This window comes from Rousettus aegyptiacus, unplaced genomic scaffold, assembly GCF_014176215.1.
Source record: "Rousettus aegyptiacus isolate mRouAeg1 unplaced genomic scaffold, mRouAeg1.p scaffold_m13_p_7, whole genome shotgun sequence".
NCBI lineage: Eukaryota > Metazoa > Chordata > Mammalia > Chiroptera > Pteropodidae > Rousettus > Rousettus aegyptiacus.
Window position 1 is genome coordinate 52,409,074 of NW_023416310.1, and position 26,223 is coordinate 52,435,296.

The following is a 26,223-nucleotide window of genomic DNA, read 5'->3' on the forward strand; positions in this document are numbered from 1 at the left end:
CCTTCGGCTGCAGAGGCTGAGCGTGGTGCACCTGTCTTGGCTCTATCTTAAGATTCAGAGCAGTGCTGGTCCATGTATTGATTCAAACTAGGTCGGCTCTGCTGGTTATCTGACCAGATGACCACCTGTGCCCATCTTAACATACATCACATGTTGAATATATTTTGTTAGCTTCTCCAGCCTTACCCTTATTTGTATATATGGACTCTTAGTCTTGCAATAAACAGCCCCATCACTCCTCTCTGTGTAGAATCAAACTCGTCACACCACGCCTGACATCTGTCATACCCGATTGGGTGTCTGGGGACATAGGTGCCCCACCAACCCATGTAACTCCATTACATGTGCCTTGCTTGTCATGGTTCCTTGGTTCTTTTTAACTCTCGTGTTTCCTAATGGAAGTGGAGCCCTACTCTCTTCACAAATTTTACTGGACCAGGAGCCAAGGCAACCTTCCCAGTCCTCGATGGCTCAGCCTTTCTCTGTTTTCCCAGTTGCTGACCGATAACTAGTTGCAACCAGGATGGTTTAACCATTTGAACTAAGATGATTACATTAATTGCTTAGCAATATGGCTTCTGCCTAAAGAGTCTCTATCCCATGCCTTCAGTGAGTCTTATTCCTAGGCAACTGGCTCCAACCCTGAATTGAGCTCAGATCTTTAGATGAAACATGCATTTTTGTTTTTGGGGAACCAACTTATTTCTGGCTTAGTTTCCCTGGCTCTGGCCATTCCTGACATATCACTTTCCCTATTAGTCAACCATCTAGTTCTTCTTTTCTTTGTCAGTGAAATGAACAATGAGGAGGCAGGTGAGATGGGAAATGAATAATGAGAGCTTGCTCTCCCTTCACCTTCCATCTTAGATTTCTTCAGTAATTTCTAAAGAAGTTTCAAACACTACAAATGTTTTCTGTCAAAAAATCTTGGGCCAGATCTTTTATCTGACCTCGCCTCAGTAAAGTGGCCAAGATTTCCAAGTTATGTATAAACTTCACAATATTATGAAAAACCTCAAATTCCAACATCTTTGTCCTGAGTTCAATGGTCATAAACCATCAATCGCTTCACAGTTTCTGTTACAGGTGCCTGAAGATCCAAGGGACACAAAGGAGAAACTACTTGGAAGTTTTTCTCAGATTTTTCTAACAGAATAGGCCCTCAAAAGCCAGGAAAGTTTCTTGCAAATAGGATGATGTGGGCAATATGAGGAGAGACTTTACCTGTCTCAGAGGTATTGAGACATCATGACTAAACATTACGATTAAACCATTTGGCCATCGGGGTGAGACTGACCAGATTTAACCTTGGTTTGATGTGTTGTAACCTACCACATAACCTCCTTACATCTCAGACACTAGTGTTAATAAGGTCTAATGACAGTACAGCCCTCAGAGTTGTGGGGATGTGTAAATGGGAGAACTTCCTATGAAGCATTTATCACCGTCTCTCACAGAGTAAGCATTTGAATAATGGTGGCCACGTTGCCGTGGTAAGATCATTTCTGCAGACTGAAGTGCTGGCTGTCATTCCTCTAGCCAGCCTGTGTCATACGCATCTTTTAGGCAATAGGTAACTTTGTTCTCAAGTGTGCTGGAGAAAAAGTCCTATCTTTCCCTTACAGCGTACTTAGGCAACATTTTAGGAAAGATCTTTCCCTGGACGGATAATCTTCCTTCACCCAGAGGGAGAATAGAACTGAGCCTAAAAAAATTAACTTTACATCTCATGTGGCATTCTTCCCTGTGCTTTGGAAGGCCCGGTTCAGCTGTTCTTGGGAAGTGATGACAGGATAAACATTCCCCCTGAACTGCCCACACATGAAGAGTGCTCATGAAATCCCGGCCTGTAATGTGATGTGTGGCACCAGTTGCTACCTGTAGCCCTGTCTTTCCACCCACCTGTTTTGACCAGTGGTGTTGGTTGATAATGCCACTGCACTTTGTCATGATGTGGAGTCAATTTTATTCTCTTCCCCGCATAGCTGATTAAAGGAAATTAAAAAAAAAAAAAAATTAAAAAAAAAAAGGATGTAGCCCCAAATCATGGAAAGGTCAACCCAGCAGTATTAAGAAGTCCTGTCAGACTGTCAGCAGTAAAATTAAAAATGATCGTAGACTAAATAACACATTTGTTCTACTTGGAGCGTAGCCTCTGCAGCGAACAGCAGTGGTGAAATGTTGCTATCTTGTGGGACAAGTGAGGAATTGCAGTTTCTAGTGCGATCTCTGGATTACTCAGCTTGTGATCTGTGGTACACTGTGGGTTCAGGTCAGTCAGCCTCTTGTATTATGGGGCTCTGGGCCTTACACACTCATAAAAAGACTACGCAAGAGTTCATTGCAAACAGACATGATATATAATTCTTAGTAGCATCTTCATTCTTTTCCATAGAAGCACATTGTCTCATAAACAAGTGTTTTCTGCCAGCATCTATTTATTTGTTTTTAACTCGGGATGAAGAAAATATCTTTCTGTGTTTTGATAGAGCAGGTTAGAATTATCGTCTACACCTTTATTAAGACTTTTTTCCAAATAAAAAGAGTTTCTTTATCATAAGGATGATAAAATGTCGATTAGAATAAGAGTGACATGACAGGTGCTTTTTAATAGTAGTGACTCGGTTTGCTGTTGGTTCAGAAGCTTGAGTAACACCCTGCAGTGAGTCCTATAGCTTCCTGCCATGGTAACCATGACCCAGCTGTTTTACCTTTCAGCATTACACATGATATTTTATTTTTTTTCCTTTAGGACATATACCAGATTTTATTGCCATTCTTTCCAGATGTTGATTTTTCTCATTTTTGAGTAACTTACAGAAACATAGAAGAATTGCCTTTTTATCAGAAACTTGTATTCATGTTTTTCCATTAATAATTCACTTAGTGGACGAAGACTAGTTGATTTAGTCTCCTAAAACACCCACTTTCTTTCTCTGCCCTGCAACAAGATAGGTAATTGTTGGCAAATTGAGTAATCGTGAGCAAATATTATTCACCCCCTAAAAGTGAGTGGAGACTTGGGAGCTCTGCAGAGGTGGTGCGATTTGGCAGGGTCTCTGCATTCTGCTTTATAATTATATTTGGAAACTTAAGTTTATATGGCTGCTAAGGAGTCCATCTTTCCACGTAATATATGGATATTCTAGTTGTATTTTGCTACTTGTTTTATCAGGCTTGAATTGTGTGTACTTTAATATGGAACCCTTTTTTGAGTATATTATGTCAGTGGATCCCAAAACAGTTTTCACTACTGTACTTGTTTGAAATTCAGGAGACTAGTGATGGAATAGAGTGGTACAGTTCAAAGCCGAATTATCACTGAAGAGGGAATTTGATGTTCCTGAGCAAAGCTGAAGTACTCAATCGCACATCAGACATCTTTAAAAAATACTGAATTATAACAGCATTTATTGTTGAGGCTGCTGGTGAGTGATTCCCTAGCCAGACACCTGGTGTCTCCTGCAATCAGTTAATATTGTTGTAGGTTGACATGTGCTACTTCAGACTTTTAAAGGAATCACACATTTCAATCAGTGAGCTTGAAGAGGGATATTTATTTTCTCTAGGCTCTGAATTAATGTAATCAGATTATATTGTCACATTTTAGCCTTGGTGATGGCATTATGCATAAACACATCTAGACATGTGTGTGTCAGAGAAAACAGTCACCTTTTTTCTATCTTCAGGCTAGGTCCTAGAATAATGATGTTCTTGATTATCTCAAAATTTCTCTCCAAAAAGTGGAATAGCAAAAACAGAAAACAGCAACCCCTTGGTCAACTTCTAAAAAAAGGCAGATTTTCTTAGTGGCTACCAAGGACTAAATCTAATTCTGCTGTCCTATTGTTTGGGAGTGTTGATGGACAGGGTGGCTTTAATATTACCTGTGCTTTCTGTGACATTAACATCAAATAGTTTTGTGCATCCTCAGTAACTTATTATTTCTCAATAGTCTCCCATTTAGCCCTGAAGGTCTAATGTGGCTCTTGTATTTGAATAATAGCAATCAGTTGGTATAAAATATTTTTGTCTCTAATTATAAAGGTAGAAATGACTGCATGGGTTCCTAGGATATTTTTTCTGTTAAAGCTGTCATTGGCATTCACTTCATACATCTGAGTTGTTCAGAATTTATCATTTACTCAGTTTATCCTTTTGAGAAGTACTTATTGGATGTAAGATACTGTGCCAAGATAGATAACCTCAAAGATGAATAAGGCTCAGATCCTGCCTTTGGAACCATATAGGCTAGTAGGGGAGACTTTAAGCAAGAATACAGTTCATCTTGGGCAAATGTGCATGTTGATATGGTCTCACGTAGAAGAACATAACGATTAGGATGTTTTTCATTTTAAATAACAGAAACCTAACTCAGCTTGGTCTTTTAAAAAGGGAATATATTCGCTTACCAAACTAAAAACTGGCAGTTTCAGGCAAGGCTTGATCAAGGCACAAATCGTGACAGCAGTTAGGTGTCTATGTATTTTTCTTTGGTGCAGATCCCCTGGGTTTCAAGCCAGGCTTCTGTGCTCACTTGCTGTGAGACTTCTCAAGCAAGTCAAGTTACTCTGACCTCAGTCTCTCCTCCATAAAATATAAACTAAAATAATAATAATAATAACTTCAGAGAGCTGTTTTTGAGGACTAAATTAGATATGAGCAAACCATTTAGAACAATGTCTGACACATTGTAAATACTCAATGACACTGGCTAGTGTCATTTTACTTTCAAAAGCCGAAAATAACTTTGGAAACATATCAAGCTCTATTACTGTTGTGGTTTATAAAACATGGCACTTTAAGAATAAACGACAATAGCATTTAATCATTCTTGATTTCTAATGAAATCATTTTCCTCACTTGTTAACAGGGAACCAAAATTCAATCAAGAAGTCCAGCTTATTTTTACGAGGCAGAAGGATAAAGTATGAAAACTCTGAGATATCCATGGTCAAACCAGAGTATATGACTAAACAAGAAAAGTAGTTAAATGTAGAATCTTATACTCATTCACCTGTTCACTTGGCCAAGTCCTATTTCCAGGATAAAATCTTTTTTTTTTTTTTTCAATTTAGCTATAAACCAGAATCTAACAAGGGAGTTACATATAACTTATTAAATAGTCTCATCGATGTCACTGAAAACCAATCAGGTATCAACAGTAGGACCCTGGAATGAGCTCAGTCTGTCCAGACTGATCATTACAGCCATGGTTTATAGCATGGCTATGAGCAGTGATTGTTGACAGGAGAACCAGTTCGCACAGTCCGGAAAGGCAGGATCAGCGCCTCAGTTCAGCATTATGCTGTCCCTGTGTGCCTGCCTAGCTCCTAGTAGGTGCTTCATAAGTATGTAATGGATAAATGAATTCTCAGGCTGCATTTTTATATCAAAGTAAATTAAGTGCAATTTCAATCAGCAGAATTGGAGGCTGATTTAAAGAGTCTGTCGCAAAGTTTGACATAGCTGTGGACTAAATAATAGCGGCAGACAGGCTTGCTTTAGAATGGGGGCGGGGCTATTTTGAACAAGCTCTATGAGAAGACTAAGACTTTAAGAGTTTAAGTGACAAGTTCTTAAAATAATATTCAAATTCACTAATTAGGGAGGAAATCTAATATCTCTTCTAGAAGTTTCAGTCTTTTCAGCTGTACCTATGTACAAGCTGTCACTATTAAGAACAGGAAAACCTGGCTGAGCAAAGCATTCTTGCTTTGGAGTTCACGAGCCCAGTCTGGCCATGGGAGAACAGCTGTCTGTAATGTCCGAGATCACGAGGACAGCTTATGGAAGTAATGTCCCGATCCAGGACATAGAGACTCCAAGACCCTCCCCCCTTATTATAACACCTTCCGCATTAGCTCGACCGTCCTCCTTAGCGCCATCGCAGCCACCTGCCGCCTGTCTCCTCTCTGCAGTGTCCCCTCCACCCCTCCCAAGTCCCCTGTCATCTGCAGACTTTCCAAGAGTAAGATGAAGTCTTTCCTCTTCAAAATTACCTAGAAAAAAATTTCCCTTCTGGTAGACACTATGCAGCATGTCGAGCTCCTAATTCTTGCCAGGCACTCTGCTAAGTATTTGCTATTCTACATTTATTTTTCTTTTTTCCTTCTTTTGTTCTTTTTAATATATAATGTGCCTGGTTTATTTGGGAAAAAGGTAGAGAGGACATCTTGGCCACCATTTTTGTAACATTCTTTAATCTATTCAAGTTCTCTATTTTTTTTTGTATCACGTTGGCACTTGATATTTTTTAGAATTTAACGATTTTATATAGGTTTTCAAATTTATTAAGGTAGAAGGTGTTATTTTTTCATTTTTAGCATTTTATGTCTTACTGTTTAAATTGTCTCTTGTGGATGATATATGGTTGGATCTTTTATTAAAAGCTCGATCTGAGAGTTTGCCTTCTAATTAGAGCATTCAGCACCTTTATATTCATTTTTTATATGTGGATTTAGTTGTCCATCTTATTTTATAGTTCCCATTTATATCCCTTCTTCATTTCTTATCTCCTTTAATTCTTAGAACAACCTTATGTAGCGTGTAGACAAACACTATTGCCTTCATTTTATTAATGAAGACACTGGGTGTTGAAAGGTTTAGTGGCCTTCCAGGCACCTCTTTTGTATAAGAACTGCCTTTTAAGGTGTTTGTTCGGCTTATAAGAGTCAATTCTCTTTCCCTGGACAGCTAGAAAGAACAACAACAACAACAAAATCATTGGCTCTGTTCAAAAGTTAAAACTTGATTTTGATTTCTGAAAAGTACCTGATGATTTCCTTCTCCTTTTCTTCCTCCTCCCTGCCCCTTCCACTTTCTGCCTATTCTCTATCTCTGTCTCTGTCTGCATCATCGGTCTATCCAATAGCAGCATGTGCACCCATAACCCAGACTTTGGTCCCATTCCCTCCATTTCTTTGGGACCTTGGTAGGACTCTGAACCATTTTTCTATATGAGAACTTTCCCTAGGTGACCTCTCACATCCTTCTAGATTAAATCTGAGTATGACTAAGTCTACCTTCATTGCTGTTTCTTTTCAAAAGAACTTCATTGAATTCGAAATATAAATTGAGACTGACATCTAGATTCTTCAGCGAAACCAATGAGAAAGTGAGTTATGTGTAATACAGCAAAATAAATACTCCAAATTGGTCTGATTAACAACCAGAAAGAAGCCTGTTTCATATATATATATATTTACACACACACACACACACACACACATAGATATAGATAGATATACACATACACATACATACATATATATAAAACAATTTATATATATATATATATATATATATATATAAAACAAATCCAAGATTTAGCTCTCTCTGAGATAATTATTTTACTCTTCCCTGAAACCAGTTTTATATCCTGAGAAAAGATCTACAACTCAAATAAGCAGCAGAAACAAATTAACTGCTCAGGCTGTCTGTCCCTCTGTGAAGCTGTTGATAGCCACATTAAAACTATTATAAACGTATTAGAAAGGGAGACATCACTGATCTGTTCTTTTAAAGACTTGAGTTAGGAGATTCTCATTAAACTATGAAAATGCTTTAAATGGGCCATTCTATACCATAAAATGGAATTTGATTTTAGTCCCTAAAACACAGACTGATGTGTTTCAACTATACTTCTTTCTTTTCTTTTGGGTATTATTAGAGCCTGGATAGAAATTGGAAAAGGCTAACATTGGGGAGTTAAGTCATCATTTTATATTTTTGCAACCAGGAAGAAGAAAAGATTCAGAATGCTATAGAATATGATAATGAAACTTAATTTTATATGGAATCTAGATACCATTCTACCTAACTTCCCTTGCTACAACTCTTCCCTTAATGAGATAAATTAGCTAGTTGAACAGTATTATATCTATTGAGTGAAAGGTTTGGTTTATATACACTATGCTCTTTTTCCACTTAGTGAAACTTGTTAAGAAAGTCAGATTAGCTGCCTTTGTGATTGCATCAAATTTAAGCAAATTTGCCAATCTCTGCAGCTCAGAACTGTGTTAATCTATGGCTTTTCCCAGCCACTTTAGTGGTCATTTGTATTTTTGCATTGCAACTGTCTATATGAACTGTCTATATCTTGTCCTTTGTTTTGGTCCAAACTACAAGAGCCAGTTGGAGTTCTGCAGGAAGCCCGTGTGTTCTCTGCATTTCTTATCACTCCGCAGAGCTGCCTTCCCTTTTCTGTTGCCTCTCTCAGAAGCCTGCACTGCAGCCTCTGTGCCTGGCTCCCTTCATAACTAACAACTTTTGATTTTGTAAACACATATCTGTCTTATGCCTTATTCACTCAGGATTGTGTTTGCTTTTTCTGCTGATAAAATAATCTATACAAAGATGCTACGTGACTGACAATGACTCGATTGATTGCTTCAGTATAATATCTTAATTTTAGTTTTAATTTTAGTTAAGTCTAAAGGTATTATAATCTTAAAGGGTTACAGATTGTGGAAATCTTCACACCATGTTCAAGTTAAAATCATCCTGGAGGGGAGGAGACTTTAGTACTTCTCAGATCCTCAAATCATTTTCAAAGGAGTTCTTAATGAAATTGATAATACGGGTACAAGGCCACGCTGGAAAAATTTAGTGACAGTTTGCAGGAATTTGGAAGCAGAGCATATCATTCTGTTCACCCCAGTTGATGACACCTTTAGTGATAACAAAACGTCAATTCATTTTCTTCTCGAGGCTTAATATCTCCTCTTTACATTAGGTGGCAGGGTGTAAACTCAGATTAAAATTATAATCCCTTTAGTCCCAAATTTAGAGATGTCGCCAAGAAAATTGGTTGCAGATTCAAGCTGCCTCAGTCTTTCAGCAGCCTAGGAGTTCTTCCAGGCGTGGTTTGTGAACCACTTCCTCCTCTGAAGAGTTCTAGAATTTATTTTTAAATTCCCTTTTTTTTTAAAAAAAAAAAATATATATTTTTCTTTATTTTTTCTCAACATTAGAAGTCTATATTCCTTTTGAGTCATAACTCAATAAAATACAATCAGTATAGTGTTTTATGTTCCAGGAGTTCAGCAATTATTCTTTCACATATAAAATATTCTGTAATTCTTGAACAAATATTTATTCTGATTATAAATACTCATTAGTAATACTGTTATCCCTATTACTTTATTTAAATGTCAGTGAATATTAGTGTTTTTTTCCTCTTTACAAGATACAATTTCTAATAAGTTTAATAATATCGAAATATGTAGTTATAAATATGTTTGTTTTCTATCTCTTCAGGTGGAGGAGGCCCTGGAAGCTGTCAAAAATGCTACCAATGAGCAAGACCTTGCAAACCGTTTTAAAGAATTTGGAAAAGAGATGGTGAAACTTAACTATGTAGCAGCAAGAAGACAACAGGTGGGAAAGATTTCGGAAATGCTGGGGGAGAAAATGTGTGAGTTTCAGTAACCTTGTAGCTATCTAGGCCTGAAGCATAGATTAGCTGCATCTGCTGACAGGGATTAGCAAATGCCCTCAGTACCTGGGATCACAAAGGCTGCTTCCTGCTGGGCTGGTTCTCATACCATTGTGGGCCCTGGAGTACTCTCTGACCTCTGCCTACCTTGAGGAGGTCACAGGCCACCTGCATCACTTGCAGGAACCCCCGTTGCCAGCCTCACCACCTTCTAAGCTTTTGTTCACTCTAGGAAATTCTCCTCAGTCAAATCAAAAATATGACACTGGTGTGAAGTTGTGGTCACTCTCTAGGCACCACCCTCTTTGCCTGCCCTTTTTTTATCCTAGCCCTGTAGACACTACCATGCAGGTGCACATCCAGGATATGCAGGGCGTGGAGGAAAAGTTTTATGAACAAGAGGAAGGAAACATGAAGAAAATAAGAGGAAAGGCAGAAAGAAAAATGGAGGGAGGAGGGAGAGCATAGGTGGGTAATGAATCACTTTGATGAAGGTGCTGACCTGAAGTCTTCTCTGCCTCCCCTGGCACCCTTGGTTTTAGCCAGCTTTGTTTGTTCATTAGGTGCCATCAGAATTTTGTTTCCTCAAAATGTGTTCTTTTTCCTTCTTTCTAGCTCACAAAAACACATTTACAAATATAGAAGAGTCAGTTAAGATCCTTTTTACCCATTCTCTCGACTGCTCCCAGAATTCAACATTTCGAGCAATTCCTAGTGATTTTTTCTAGGATTTTTATGATCACCCAGAAAGTACCAGTCAACAAATATTTGTTGAGTGTTCATTCTGTGCCAGGCTGAAGTGACGCTGCTGGTACAGACTAGGCCAAGATCTAGTCCCTGTCCCTAGAGAGCTTACAATGGCCTATAACAGGCACATGCACATGATTTTAGTTTGCGATGGTCTTTAAGTATTGTTACTAGCAGAATTCTTTGTTCAAGTGGAATCTTGTGTGGTAGCCTCAAATTTAATGTGGGTAGGAATGAAGTTACCAAGCAGCACACTTGTGAGATCAGAAAGCCGCTGGCTTTTTAAACAACTGAAGAAGAATACATTGAATCTTGATCTCAGTGAACCAGGGAGAGGCAGGACATTTGGAGTCTTGCAGAGTGTTTGGATTTAATGGCAAGTGAGTCTGTAATTTTTGACTAGTTCAATGTTTGGTATCATGTCTCGGATTTACATTTTAATACCCTTTATGTTACAAAAAGGGAGGGGAGTAGAGTAGAAGAGGGGAAATTAGTTGTAGTTGAGAGGGGATGGAAGTAGCCTAGGCGAGAGATGGTGGTGGTCTTGATGAGTGTGGAGCTGTGGGAATGGAGAAGACTATAGGATGTCAAAGTTTATTTTGAAAACAGAACACATAGGACCTGTTATTGAATTGGATGTGTGTGGTTAGGGAGTGACAGCAACCAGTTCTCTTCTAAGCTTCTGGTTTGAGCAAATGGGTTGATGGTGGTAAATTTACTAAGATCAGGGAGACTGGAAAGGTACCAGAGTTATATGTAAAGATTGTATATTTAGATACATGAATTTTGAGAAACTTGTAAGACATCGATGTAGAAATGTGAATAGAGGAGAGATGTGCATCGGCGATTGAAACATGAGTCATCAACATGTAGCCGGTTTTAAAATCCATGGGTGAATAGATGAGATAACTACACATCAATATTATTTATTTTTATTTCATTAACACCTCATTTTTAATTAATTGTTATTTCACACTTTTTAAAGAAAATTTAGAAAAAGAGCAGAAATGAAAGATATAAAAACCACTCAGAAAAAATGGTACTGATATTTTGGTATTTTGCCTTTCAGTATTTATCTTCATTTTTAACATACTTGCAATCATATTATGCATAAAATATGCATATTGTGTTTTGCTTTTTTATCATTTTATATAATTATTATTCATATTATTACTTTCTGGAAACTAATTTTAATATCTACATAAATAGTCCATCAAATGAATGCTTCACCAGTTTTTCATAATTCAACAATTAGATTAGTATTATTTTCTCATGTGGTTAAAGACTGTTTTCTCAAATATCTTTATGGAGAGAATTTTCCCCCCATCATCTCTCACATATTCAGATTTTTTTTCTTATTTCTTTTTCCTTTTTTTTTTTTTTTTTTTTTTAGCAGAGACACTCAGTAATAAAATGATGGAATTTCTGGTCCAGGTGTTGTAGGAGTTAATAAGGCCCTTCGTGACTGGCCTGGAGAAACCTACCTGCACTGCCTAGATATATGCTAGCATGGAAATGCACTCACATATTTGTTGCCTGTTTATCTGTGCTCATCATTAGGGCTAAAAATAAATAATCCCAATTTAGAAATTGTGTTGGTTGGCATAAATCTGTTATTCAAGTAAAGGAGGATAGATGGTTCTGTTATTACTTATTGTCAATTTGTCTTGACATCCTAGATAACCAGATATAGTGTGCTTGTCTCAGAGTTATTTTGACCCACAAAAAGGAAGGTGATTGCCAAGTCATCCATCTTTCATGTACCAAATGAGCAAATAGGAATAGAACCCTGGTAGTTCAAAGACCTTTTAACGACGTTTTGAAGCTGGAAGAACATTCTCCCAGAGATTCTCACCTGGCAACCCTACATGGCTCTGAGAGAGCAGCACTGCCTTTAACATTTTCAAAAATAATATGAACACTTTCTTAACATATCTTTTAAAGCTAAAAATAAAATGATTCTCCAGTGGTATTGTTTTGATATCCAAAACTAGGAAATTCTATCATCTTTGACCTATTCCTTTTTTATTCCTTAAACTCAATGATTGAAGCTGTCATTAAAGGTAGTTTTTTTTCAAAAAAAAAAAAAAGAACCCTATTCTAAAAATGATGATGAAGTGGTAGTATTGCACTAAGCAAAAACCAGAAATGTTTGATTTCCCCTGTTTGTAATTATAATTGAAAATGGATGTAAGCGGAGTATCAGGAGACTGAAGGTTGGGTTTTTTATCTGCTGATAACTGTCTCTGATCCATATATGACACTTACCTTATTAGTGGCTTGGTTTTACCTTCTTTCAACAATATTTATTACATGCCTTTTATAGGCCGGACACTGTGTTAGTGACCAAAAATCCACTGAGAAGCATGGGTTTAAATAAGTAAACGTAATAAAGTATGTTAATTACAGGAGGGAATAGGATCTATAGGAGCTGACAGCGAGTTCAGTGGAGGATGGATTCTAGGCCCTGTCAGGTGAAAGGCTAGGGTGGATGAGGGACACTCAGATCTTTCACATAGCAAGAACAATATGTGCAAGGTCCTGGCATCTAGAGAGAGTGCAAGAGAGAGTAGATGGTTTCTTAAATTCAGTGTGGTCCTGAGAATATGTGTCTCTAAGTTCTGTTACAAACACTTCTATGGAAAATGTCATGGATGTGACAGGTTTTGTGTTTTGCACATACAGGAGCTGAAGGACCCTCACTGTCGGGATGAGATGGCAGCTGCTCGAGGGGCCCTGAAGAAGAATGCCACAATGCTGTACACGGCCTCCCAAGCTTTTCTCCGCCACCCAGATGTCGCCGCCACAAGAGCCAACCGAGATTATGTGTTCAAGCAAGTCCAGGAGGCCATTGCCGGCATCTCCAATGCTGCTCAAGCTACCTCGCCCACTGATGAAGCCAAAGGCCACACAGGCATCGGCGAGCTGGCTGCGGCTCTGAACGAGTTTGACGTAAGCATCCCAGTGATGTACACAGAAGGCTGTACACTTTCATTTAAAAAAATGCATTGGGGGTGAAGGGCCACCACCTAGTATATATTGATTTACCCTCTTGAATATTAGAAGGAATCACAGCATGTGTTTCTGTTGTTAAGCAAAGTCCTTCGAGGCCCAAAGCTTTTCTAAAACAAAGGATTTTTTTGAGCCATATGCTTCTGGTCTGGGGCACACAGCCTAAACCACCAGCAGCAGAGCTAGATGGAGAAGGCAAACATCTCTGCCATCCTGGGCTCTTCAGTGAGTCTGAAGAAGAAAGATGTAAGTTATTTTGAAAGTATTTACACTGGCTATAGATAAGGGGTGCAGGTGAAGATGAAGGTGAAGGGGGCTAGTTCTGGGATAGGTGGGTATACATCCAGAAAGTTCACATGTAAGCAGAATGCAGTGGAGTCTGCCAATTGGCTATCCTATGTAAGTAAGATAAGGGCTGAAATGACCACCTGGAACTTAATTCAAAGTTTTAACATAAATTCAGGGACGTGAGCAGAGTTTTGATGGTGTCTGCCCACCAGCTCTGCTAACTGATTAACTCTTTGTTTCTTCCTCCCACCCTTTGGCCTGCTGTGACTTCATGTAGGACATCTCAGAAGTTTTCTTTTGTCACTGTTTTTAGAAATATAACTTATTGGCAGAGCCTAGATAATTTGTCTTTAAAGGAACTAACAACCATGTGTGAGAAGGTTCTATCCCAAGCAAGTAGAAAGACTGTACCCTGTTAACTTCCCTCCCCCAAAGGTGGTTTTACGGATAGTTCGTCACTTGGGAGGTCATCTTTATTACTAAAGGGACAAATGCCACGGGGAGCTGAATAAATTGTATCTCTGTTTTGCCTGGGTGAAGAACTGTTCTTAGTTTCTTGCACTTTAGATCAGTGGCAAACACATTCTGTTGCCCTCTGACCCTCATGGATCCTGGTCTTCCTCGCATCACCTCTCTGGGCAGTACCCCTGCCAGTCCCATGAATAACCCACATTCTGTACCTACTGTTTCTGGGGTTGTGGCCCAGTGAAGGGAACAGGAGGAGGATGGCTCATTGCCTCTGGGTATGTTCACATCATCAAAGTGAGTGAGAGGGACCCATATCATTAGCACCCCAAGATGACAGCCTTCACCTCATCTAGGTCATGGTGTGGGCCCACCTTTGAGAAGTTGGAATTTAGTTGAGTTCATCCTATGCTCAGTGAAAATCTACTGGTATTGTGAGAGCTGCAAAGATTTATAAATAATCAGTATCTGCTTTCCTCCTGTAGGGAAGATTAGGGAGGTAGGATGTGCTAAACACCCTTTAAGTGGTAAAGCACATTACAGATATTTATAGAAGAAAAAGAGGTTACTGAACAGCTGTGGAGAAAGATGATGAGCTTGCTTTGGGTATGTTGGCATGACTTTTTGACAGAAGATGACTGGCTGGCTGCTAGGAAAGAGGATTAGGACCAAGAGATTGTTAAAGGTACAGAGATGGATGATATAGGAATAATTATAATACTTTATATTCAGGTAACTCTTTGCAGTTTTTACAGGGCATTTCCTCTTTCCCTTTGTTTTTTAGCTAGTCTACACACACACACACACACACACACACACACACACACACACATATAGAACTTAGATTATATACTATATATGTGTGTGTATATATATAATATATATATATATATATTGAACTTAGATTGTATACTATTTTCTAAGTTTTTTGTAAGGATTAAATATGATAATCAATTTAAAGCATTTAACCCAGAAATTTGGGCCTTAGTATGTAATTGTATGTTACAGAGTTTCAGGAGACAACTGAAAATCCATTGGAATTAATAAGAGAATTCAGTAAGATTATCAATTTTATTTTTATTTTTTATTATTTTAATTTTTTAACATGAATTTATTTTCAAGTTATGTTTTTTAAATTGAAGAAAGGATTTTAATTCCCCTCCCCTTACATCTAGTCCCCTCCTACTCCCTCTCCCCTACCTTCTGGTTCAATTTTAAAATCAACAGAAGTCACTAGATTTCCATAATACAAATATGTGTGTGTGTGTGTGTGTGTGTGTGTGTGTGTAATAATGAGAAAAATTATGTTTACAAAATAGATAATAAAAATGTTTTTTGGCTTTATTTTATTACTTCATTTAATTTTATTTCCTTTTATGCACTAGAAGTAATCCTGACATAGATGTGGAGGACCACAGAAAGAAAATTTTCTTGTTTTCTTTCAGGGCAAGTTTTAATTTTTGGTAAACAGTATCATGAGTCCAGATGGGAAACCACTGACCTTGTCAATGTTTGTAATATTCAAGCGGTCCCAATAACTTCTAAAAGGGTTCTTTTGAAACCTGACAAAGTGATGATTCTAAGAAAATTTTCTTTTCCTAGAATAAGAATGGATGAGCCCATATTTTAAGGAAATAAAAATAAGCAGGTTATATACTTGGATATTAAAATGTAATAATGCTACATTAATTTTTCAAGTATACAGTAGAACAACAAAAAAATGCCCCATCTGTGAAACAGAATAGGAAATCTCAGATTCAAAATTATTTCATGAAATGGTACTTTTTAAAATTAAGAATAGGTAGAGTATTTTGTTATCTTTCGACATAATTGAATTTTTATAATCGTAGCTTATTTTATAATCAAAAGTAAATAATAAAATCTAACTGAGCACATGGCGATACAGTAGAAATATAGCAGAGAGGGAACTCTTTTAAAGGACGAACCAGACCCTTCAGCTGCTGCCCTCTTCTCCCCAAGAGAGTGGTGACTCTGGCTTCCATCTTCTGCATCCAGATCACTTTTATCAAAGGAGCTTTTACTCAAACTGAAGTTAACAATCAAGTTCTCACCAGAGTTTTACAAAGGGCTTTGGATTCATAAAACAAAACAAAACAAAACAAAACAAAGCTTAAGGGCTTGTGGGAAAAATCTATTAGCAAAGCATGTGGACATATTTAAACTCAACTGTTTTACTATAGTAATATCTTCTCATGTTGGACAAATAAGGCTTTGGGAGGTTAACACATAATATAGCAATGTATTTTGTATAAAACATGGTATATTAACTAATTCCTTAATTATCATATTGTTATATATATAAGCCAAGTAATTTTTATTACTTATTACATTAACTAAGTATATTATGATACCTACGTAATCATATATTCTGTTAACTAAGTATATCAATCAAGTAATATTTAATTATTAAATGTATACTGGTTCTTGAGCTATGTTAATAGATAAAGTATTATCTAATGTTTAAAATTTTATTTCTCGGGTTGACAAAAATCAACATGTGAAGCTGTCTAAATTGGCACTTTGTAGACAGTAATTTCATTTGACAATCCCCTAAAAGTTGTCATTTAAAAAATGCAATTAATTTTAGTACCTTCTTAAAAGTAGTAATGCTAATAAAGTATTATTAAACATTTCAGGATATAATATAATTAACCAATTGTAGATTTTTCATCATTGCTGACACTAGCAAACCTAGACAGTCCTTAATGATATTTGAAATTCTTTACTAAAAATAATGTTTCATTTCTCTTTACTGTGTAACAGAATTATACATTTCTTTTCCACAGTTGCATAATGAATACTTTGGTGTTTTTTAATTTCCCAGGCATATTAATTTGAAATTGATTTAGAATTCACAGGCATCTGTCTCAAATCCTAAACATTATTCTTAGATATTAAACAAATTGATATTGCACTGAATGGGAAACTCACTCAAATTTTCTGTGGCTTACTTCTCTGACAATATCCCTTCCTGATGCTTGGTTTAACGGCTTCCCAGTATAATAGAAATTTTTAAAAGTGAAGTATCTTTGAGATCCTGAACTTAAAGGAACTATAGAAACACAAAATATATTTTCATAGTTAGCCTAGCTAACATCCCCTAATGTTGAATTTGAATAATATTTTGTATTAATAGTAATGAATGTGGCAAACCCAGTTTTATGGGCGGTAGGATGCAGAAGTGGCAGAGAGTTTGATAGTTGATGAAGAACAAGGTAAAAATTAGTACTTTTATATTCATTTGTCTAAATTATAGGATTGATTTCTATCTGGGTATTTATGTTTGTGGCTCAGTGCTTGGTGACTTATTTTTTGACACTATTATGTTATCTTCATGAATCATTGATATAATGATTTATGAAGCACAAGAATGAAGAAAAAAACATTTTATTTTAACAACTTAAAACTGTAAGAGCATCTCTTAAAATACAAAAGCAAAAAGTTAAATGATTGCTAACTAATGGAAAAATCAGCTTCTATTTAAAATGTGGCAGCTTGAGATGGTTATTTTTATCTAGTGAAACTACTAAGGAATATTGAAAAGAATTTTTAAAAATCTAATGACTGCTCAGAAGTAAATCATATTACAATGTCAATTTTGACAATCATATTACAATGTCAAAATTTTCAAGAGTGGAAGAGAAGGAAATTAAAAGTTATTAGTACAGAATATCTTTATTTTAATTAAAGCGATGAGAATATACTATAGCTTGTTTTTTGGAGCTGCTTTTGTAGATGAAAATACTTTATAAAAATAGAAATTCATACCATTCATGACCCAATCTTTGTAATCAATAGCTCTTTCCTTTTTAAGTTAATGTTTTCTTTTAAATCTGACAATAAACATTATCTCACATTCCTCTAACTCTAAATTTTTTACTTGTGATTCTGCTTCCCTCATTTCCCACTTGCCCTGGGAGTTTGCTTGATTAATAATTTTCTTTTTCTTGTACCTTCAGTTTTTCTTTCTCTTTCTCTTTTTCCATCCCCTCAGCCTATAGAAAATGTATTTCTCTTCTACAAAAAGTGTTAGGCTACCAGATTTACCGTATTCTCACATTTCACTTTATTTTTAGAGTTCCTTAAAAAGTAGATTCTAGTCCTTGCCTTCCGTTTCTTGGCTGCTGGCTGGCTCCCACCTCTTTCAGCCTTGCCTTCTAACCATACTCCTGCCCCTCCTTTGTGACACTGAAGATCTTTGAATTCAGTTATGAAATCTATGTGCTTTTATTTTCTAGTTCTTAACTCCTTCAACTTTGGAAGTGTGGGGCAGGGGCACATTTATAATAGCATTACCTATGCTTTTTCTCTGTATTATTTCTAACTTGTAAGATTTAAATATCCATATTTTAGAAGTAGGACAATTTGGTCTCAACCACATTGAGTTGAAATATGTCACCATGACATATCAACTCTGTGTAAGTTGTCCTTCCTACATCTACCTAATTGTTCATAACCCCTCTGTATCTTCTTAGGTTTTCTAACTTTTTTTTCCTCCTTCTATTTTTTAAATATGTTTTCTCGATCTTGCTAATCTGGTATTCAGTGGTTGGAAATGTTGGAATGTGGGGCATTTGAATCACAGGCCAATGGGGATAGTAACAACCTGTACTTGACATGGTTAGGGGACCTAGGTGAACTGTAATGAAGAGAGAATTGTCCTCTGGGGAGCATTCCCATGCTCCAGTGGTCACTGCCCAGGGGTTATCCCACCCTGTGCTCTTCTTGGGTGTACAAAGATAATCTAGGAGCTCTAGTCCAAAGAATGAGGTCAAGCAGCGAGATTTAAGGTGGTAGCAATCATTTCACAGCAAGATCTAGCTCATTTAGGGGACATGGACAGGAGCTCTCTGGATACCTGACAATAGGATTTGGGATCCAGGGTTAGAATATAGCTGCAGTGGAGAGCTGGACTGCTAAATAGGTAACTTAGGTCAGAAGCTCGAACACATGACCTAAGACTACACTTACACTGTTTTTCTGTTGTCCTCCTACTCCAAATATCACTCTAATGCCTTTGAATATTGAGGTAATGATATCTTATTGTTATTACTAGGCCCAGATAATCTTCCTGTGGAAGCTCTTGTCCCTTAAGGAGCTACAAACCTGTATTCCAGCTGGCTCAGTGGTTCTTAAAGGTATTCCTTGATTCCTGGTTTCAAGAACATCAGGCAAGGAGTGTCTCCTTGGAGAAGTAAATTTCCACAGAGCATCTCATTCAATCCCTTTCTAGTTCTAATCTTCTTTTTTGCTGAGGAAACCAGCATAGTTATTTATCAGAGAGGCTTACTCTAGCTCTCATCTCCTTCTTTAACATTCAATGAAGTCATTCTGAATGAAGATGTCTTGTGAATGCCCATGATAGGTTACAGATACTATAAGTTTCCTGCATATTACATTACATTAGATTGAAGGTGGATAGAGGAGAGGAGAGGGTCCTGTCAAAATACTTTAAACACACCGATAAGGAAAATACGAGATGTTGCTAGTGTTCTAGAGAAATTAGCAAGCAGGAGGCCAGATGCATAGAAATGAAGACCAGTAAGCAGGATCATTTAGCTTGTGGAAAGCAATTTCAGATTCCTGATTCAGATACTAAAAAGATGGAGCAGGCAAATTCAGCAATTTTCTGCTTATTAAATGCATGCTAATATTTTCACAGGTTTAGCATCTGTACAGTTACTATGTCTTTTTCTTTAATACTTTAATTAGTGTTTTTTAATAATCTCTGCTATATTACTATGAAGTGTTTTCTACTTAATGGCCCTAGGAGGAAGCACAGGACATTGGAAAGAGCCCAGGGTTTAGATCATGGTATCTGGATCTTACTCCCAGCTCTGCAGATAACTAAGAATGTGTGACCTGGGGTTACCGAGATAACATTTCTAGGCCTTGCAATACAGGTTAGCCATAGGATAGCTAAGATTATGCATTTAGAGCTTATAGTTTACTAAGTGAGAAATAAAAATAAAGGTATGCAAAATGTAAAGGAAAAATGATTAGTAAGCAGCTTCCAGAAGTGCTGTAGTGTGCACTTACCTACCTAGTATGGACCTAGTGTACCGTGTGTATCCTGGGGATAAGGTTAGGGAGAGTGAAATCCTAGAAGAATTTTAGAGGAGAAGGTGCATGAGTAGGAATTAACATGATGAAATGTGAATGGGAGTGTTTTCTCAGGTTGAAAGAACATCATTGCATATAGAGGTCTGGTGGGTAGAAAGTACATAAATTAATCTTCCCCCCCCTCAACCCCCCCCGCCCCGGATGGAGCCCGAGGCAATGAGAAAAAAATCAGGCTAAGTGGGTGAGTTGGAGGCAGATTTGAGCCTCAAGGGCCTTCCAAGGAGGCTTCAACCAGAGGGTGTTAGAAAGTTGCTGGTGATAAAAGCATGGAAATGCACAGCCGGATTTTTGTTTTTAAAAGATCTCTCTGGCTGCAGGGTGGCAAATAAATATGAAAAGGACAAAGCCACAGGACAGTGAGAGTGATCAGCGTTGAGACATTATGAAGGTCTGAAATTGCAGGAATGGGAAGAAGTGGATGAATCTGAACCATATTGAAGGAGTAGAATCAATAGGACTTGAGGACCATACTTTTTATTTTTATTTATCAAAAATTAGAATTTTGTACAGTGAGCTTTAGTTAATAAGACCAAACATTTTTATAATTCCAAATATGAAATTTTAGAACTTTCAGTCATTTGTAGGAAATTGTGTTTTTGCATGATATAACTTCCATGTACTGATTTTTTTCAGGTTTTTATTCACTTACATAACCACCAATTTGTTCATTAAATGCTGAGTAATTCATGCAGGTATATATTTTGAACATTCTTAATCCGAATTCTACAACATCTAGGATTTTCCTAATTTAGTTTAAGCTGTTTCTGTTTATTTGAGCTCCTGTTAGTATGTGCTTAGTATACTCATTTTACTTAATGTCTTAAAAACAACAAAAAAATCTTTTTTCAAAAAGTGGAGACAGATTTTCCAATTTGGTAGGACGTAGAATCAATCACTGGGGTTCGTAGGACCCAACAATTCTCAGCTCTTCACCATATCTTCTCCTAATGGACTTCTGAATCTATATGTTCCTTTTGCATTCTCGCAAAAGAAACTCATTGAAATTACCTTTTAATCCCTTCTAGCGAGAAACAAGCAGTGGTGTTAGCATTCTTTATCTTATAGTGACATCTGGTGGCCAAACAGAACATTAAAAAACTCTAGTAGGTGTCTATACCTTAAACGTAGTACAGCACTAAGTATATACATACTATGGGCTCAAACCCAGTTGATGCAAATATGGACAGGGTGTAATCTGCCATTGGAGAATTTTAGTCTGCTTATGGAAGCCTTTTGTACACTAATGTTATGCAATGAAAGTAACGTTAATCCTTTTTGGAAATTTTTATAGCCATGGGAAGGTGCTGAAGATGAATGCAGATGCAGATGAGTTTGTAGGAAGAGGGGAAACTCAAGGTAGGATGGAGAGTTGAGGGTGGTTCTGCTGGCCAAGTGGGCACCGGGCAGCCAGCATCTGGAACAGCGAATTCACTGCTTCCTGAGCCAGGCTATATCCCTCTGGGACCTGTTTATCTATTATCATCATTTATTGTCCAGAAATCTTATGCTGGGATATCGACACCTCCCATATCTTCTTGCTTCTAAACAGCTTTAGCTGTTTAAGATATTATAAGCCTAGGAGTATTTTCTGATAGTGTCATTTACCATTCTATTATGCTTTTGAAAAATAATTATTCCAAGGAAATATCCCAGAACTATTTAATTTTCTATATTTCAATTAGTAAATGTGGAGCTAAAAACAAATCATTAAGCAAATAACAGAATAAGATTTGAAATATTTTTTAAAATTGCAATCAAATCCTCATTTGTTTGCCTCTCTGTTGTCTTTAATCAAAATTATTACCTTTCCAATCTTGTATTACTTCCTTTCACAAGGGGACATGTAGAAACCTATGTATTTCCTTATGAGGATAATTTTTTCCTTTGAGAATATTAACATATTCTCTGGGTCTGAGTTTATTTTTATTTAAACTAATTAATATTAAATATAATACTGATGTAATTATCACATATAATAATCATGTCAATATCACATATTATCAATTGATATATTGATATCTAAACTATCTAAACGTGTGATGGCAAATATCATTTTGATTATCTTTTATTTATTAGTCATACTTTAAAATTTGGAAACAGATAAGTCCTTTTATCTAGTGAACTATTTACTGGTGAAAAGTGCAGTTTATTTAAAATATTTACCTCTTTAGTATTACTTTCTTTCCTGTTTTCTTATATTAGTAGTACTTGTCTTTTCTTGGTCTCCAGGATTGTATCTTCCCCTTCTCATGTGCTCCTCATGGTACTGCAGACATACTTGGTACTCATTTATAAGGTTTAGTTAGATTTAGTGGTGAAGTTAACGTGCATGCGCACGCGCGCGCGCGCGCACACACACACACACACACACACATAACTCCTACCCCCCCAAAAAAAAAACACTTAATTTAATTTCTCAACCAAAACTCCTTTAACATACTTCCATAACTTTATCTCTAGCAGCAAATTCTAGAAACTTTACTATAACCTGTTGAGTCTCATTGTTCATTTTCCTAATGTATATAATCAGAAAAAATATGTTCTCTGATGTTGTTTTGTTCGGATGACATACATTCATCGAGCTAAGGCTGCAGGGACACAGTTATCCACAGAGGTACACGTAGCAGTACAATTGTCAGGCAGCTGAATAACTGAGCATAACAGTCCTGTGTTGTCCTGGTCACACTGGTCATGTAAGTGTACAAACAGGACGTCATGGTGCAGGGCAAATAAAATGAGCTCGTGTTTGACTCCAACCACATTCCTCTCTGCTTCCGTTTATCTATAAAATGGGGCAATAATGTTGACTCCCAAGTTTGTGATGATAATTTATGAGACAAACATTCATAGATGCCTAATATGTGGTAGACACTCATAAATGCTAGTTAGGTTTTTCTCCTCACTCTCAATATCTTCCATCCAAAGTCAATCATGAAGCTATTCCCTTGAAAAGCCTTAGGGAACAGTTCCTGGTGTGAAAAAGCTGTTAATGTCACTTGACAGTAGCTGCAGATTCAATAATGCCGTATGTTCTCCCTTGACCCTATCTACACCCTAGTGCAGAACAGCTGCCAAAGAAGTTTTGGCCAAAGAATAAGCAATCTTGAGAGGTAGGCAATTCTACATCATGGAGGCGGAGGGTGGGGAATCTCAAGCAGAGATTAAATTACCACTTAGATTAGGGGTGAATCTTAAAGTGAGAATGCACAAGTCCAGTGCTAACATGAAGCATGTAAGCTTATACATTATGTTATTTGGGAATTCTCAATGCTTTACTAGCTTCTGATACAGTGAAAACCACCCTTCGCTTCACATTATATATCATATTTGTTCAGATTTAGTGGTCTCTGAAGATTTCTTATAGTTTACCTGGAAGGAAGAGGAGGGACTGACAGAAAGGGGTGGGACAAAGGATGAAATGATGGCAATAATCATGCAATCTGAGTAAGAGAATGTGCCTGTTATGCAGATGCAGCTTCAAGACAGGTCCTGTCTTACTCTCAACCAGTTCCCCTTTCCTAAAACTGTTCTGTGAAGAAATTCAAGAGCTGACACTGCTTGTTTCCCAGGTCTCTGTTTTAATTGGTCCTTTTGAAAGGACCCAAAATATATATGTGCATCAGTCTGTATGAAAATATCATCTTCTATAATCTTAATCACACTTCTTAAGCTTTTTCTGATCACTGAGGGCTACACTAGTGGTCATCTTGGTATTACTTTTTTCCCTTCATTCTTTTTTATTTCATATTGTCACTAAAGATGTCTTTCTAAAAACCAGAAATGTCCTTGCCTCTCTTCTGCTCTGCTTACATAGAAGAGAGTTTAAACTTCTTTCCTGTGTCCCCACTCATTACAGGAGCAACTGTTATATATGAGGCTGGAAGCTGAGGAGGCTCTTGGTCCTTGTATTTCCAGTGAGACTGTCTTGGTTACCTCTTGGCTTGAGCAGGTCTGTAGGCTTTCATTCCATCCCATCCCATCCCACGGTAGCATGGTCTAATGTGACCATATAGGTTTGTTGTGAGAATTAATGAAAGTGTATACCAAAACACTTTGTAGAATGGCTGACTCAAGCACTACATAAATGTTAGCCATGGTGCTGGTGTGAAATAGATACTTTCCTCTTCTTTGCACTATTTTTTTTTTTTAAATAAACCCCTTTGGTTAAAAGTTAGAGATATTAAGTTTCAAAAGTTATTACTTTAACAAAGGTTATATTGTAAAATTAATTAATATTAACCAACCCCTCATAATGGACTCTGCAGTTTTAGATATTTACCATCAAAGATAAGTAATGTATAGTGGTTAGATTGCCACACACTTCAAAAAGTAAATAAAAGATTCATTATTGGTGAATACGATGCTAGGAAATAAGGTATAAATTGTTGTGTATCAGTTTTTGGCCCAAAACCTTCAAAAAAATTGTTTCCCAAATCATTGCTAATAACTTTGGTTTACTATCTATTTGTTTTGCTCATATCAGCAATCCTAATTCTGTAGTTTGTTCTTTGTTGTTATTTTAAATCTCTTATGCTTTTTGTTTAATGATTATCCATTTATAATTATGCAAATACCAGTAGTACATAGATAAATTTTATCAGTGAATAATTACTTCATATTATAAAATAGTCATCCTTTACTAACCACTGTTTGCATTCCTAGATAAGCAGTAAGTCATTCAAAATCAGCACTCAGAAAGGGTGTCCATCCTTGTGCAGGGACAAACTGGGGCAAAGCGGAGAGATCCTTTGTGAATCTTTAGCAACTTTCCATCTCTGTGCCCTACTTAATTAATCTTTGCACAACTTCATAAATTATAGTATGGAAAGGCCAATTTTCTCATCAGTTCACTGCTGCCAGACAGGAGTAGAACACTGAGATAAATAGCTATTGCAAAATCACTCATACTGTTACTGGTTTAAACTCATACGGTTCAGACCTGCTGCCAGGTACTGCAGGCCTCACATGCACAGGCCTTACAGGCTGCCATGTGCAGAACTGAGATAAGTGGTGGGAGAGAGAGGCGAACCGGTAATTCATACATTGAGTGGGACATTGGAGAGGGCAGAGGGTGGATGGTTGTAAGGTAGAGCAAGGCGTCTCATTGGAAAAAGAACACAGCAATATAGATAAAGTGAAAGCACCTAAGGGAACCATTTGAACATTCTAACAATTAATACTGCACACTGAGGTAGATAATGTTCATTTAAGGAAGAAGGCTAACAGAGCCGCACTTTTGTAGGTGGCAGATTGCTCAAAAGTAACAATATTCTGTTTTACAGGCAAGCTCTGGTCTATGACTTTCCACATGGAGTTTTCATGAATAGTAAAAAGAAATAGCAGATGTCCATTTTCTTCATGTTTTAATTCACACTTTTTTTTTTTTGAAATATGTCCCATTTTAAAAATTTATTTCGTGGTAGCAGTTTTACTCCTGGTGCCTAACATTGCCTGGTGCACAGTAAGCTCTTGGTGATCATTTGTTGAATGAAAGAATGAATGGATGATAGTATCTCTGGAATGCAGATGAGGCAAAATGAGCCAGTTGCTTTTAGTTACAATTGCTGTCAAACCTATTTACATTTAAGGAGGAAGAAAAGGAATTGATAGTGCAAAATCGATGATGATGATAATTAACAATAATAATAATAATAATAATAATAATAATTAATAATATGATGTATCTTCGAGCTTGCTATGTGCTTTAGCCTTTAGGTTTAAATCCATACATTTTATCTTGGATTTCGATGAATTTAAATAAAAGTTATTAAACCATCTGCCTTCGAAAGTGCTACTTCTGTAGATTTAGCTTGTCGAATAATTCTTGTCAGGCTAAGGCATCTTTTTCTTTAAACTACTTTTTTCTCCAAGGTAATATTTTATGAATAAACTATTTTGTTTCATATTTTATCCCGCCTCTGACCATTACGTCTCCCATCTCCTTGGCTTCCTACTCTTTCCTACCACCTAAGTGTGGCTTTTCCCTAGAGTTCAATCCTGCACCCCATTCTCGCTAAAGGGCCTCAGCTGTTGGGGTCCCATGTATTCCACATCTGTTTGTTTGGTCTCAGCCATCTGTCCTGAGGTCTAGATCTCTGTCCAGCTGTATCTGTGACATGCTAATTTAG

At 37.0% G+C, this 26,223-nt stretch overlaps 1 protein-coding gene across 6 annotated transcripts in view; it reads left to right on the forward strand.

Annotated features, from left to right (window-relative positions):
* The window catches only part of CTNNA2 (catenin alpha 2), a 967,153-nt gene that overhangs the window by 283,957 nt on the left and 656,973 nt on the right, over positions 1–26,223 (forward strand). For all 6 annotated transcript variants that reach the window (XM_016123449.2, XM_016123443.2, XM_016123447.2 and 3 more), the window contains exons 5-6: positions 9,262–9,381; positions 12,872–13,138. In XM_016123449.2, coding sequence (XP_015978935.1) covers positions 9,262–9,381; positions 12,872–13,138 — 387 coding nt within the window. The remainder of the gene's footprint in view (positions 1–9,261; positions 9,382–12,871; positions 13,139–26,223) is intronic.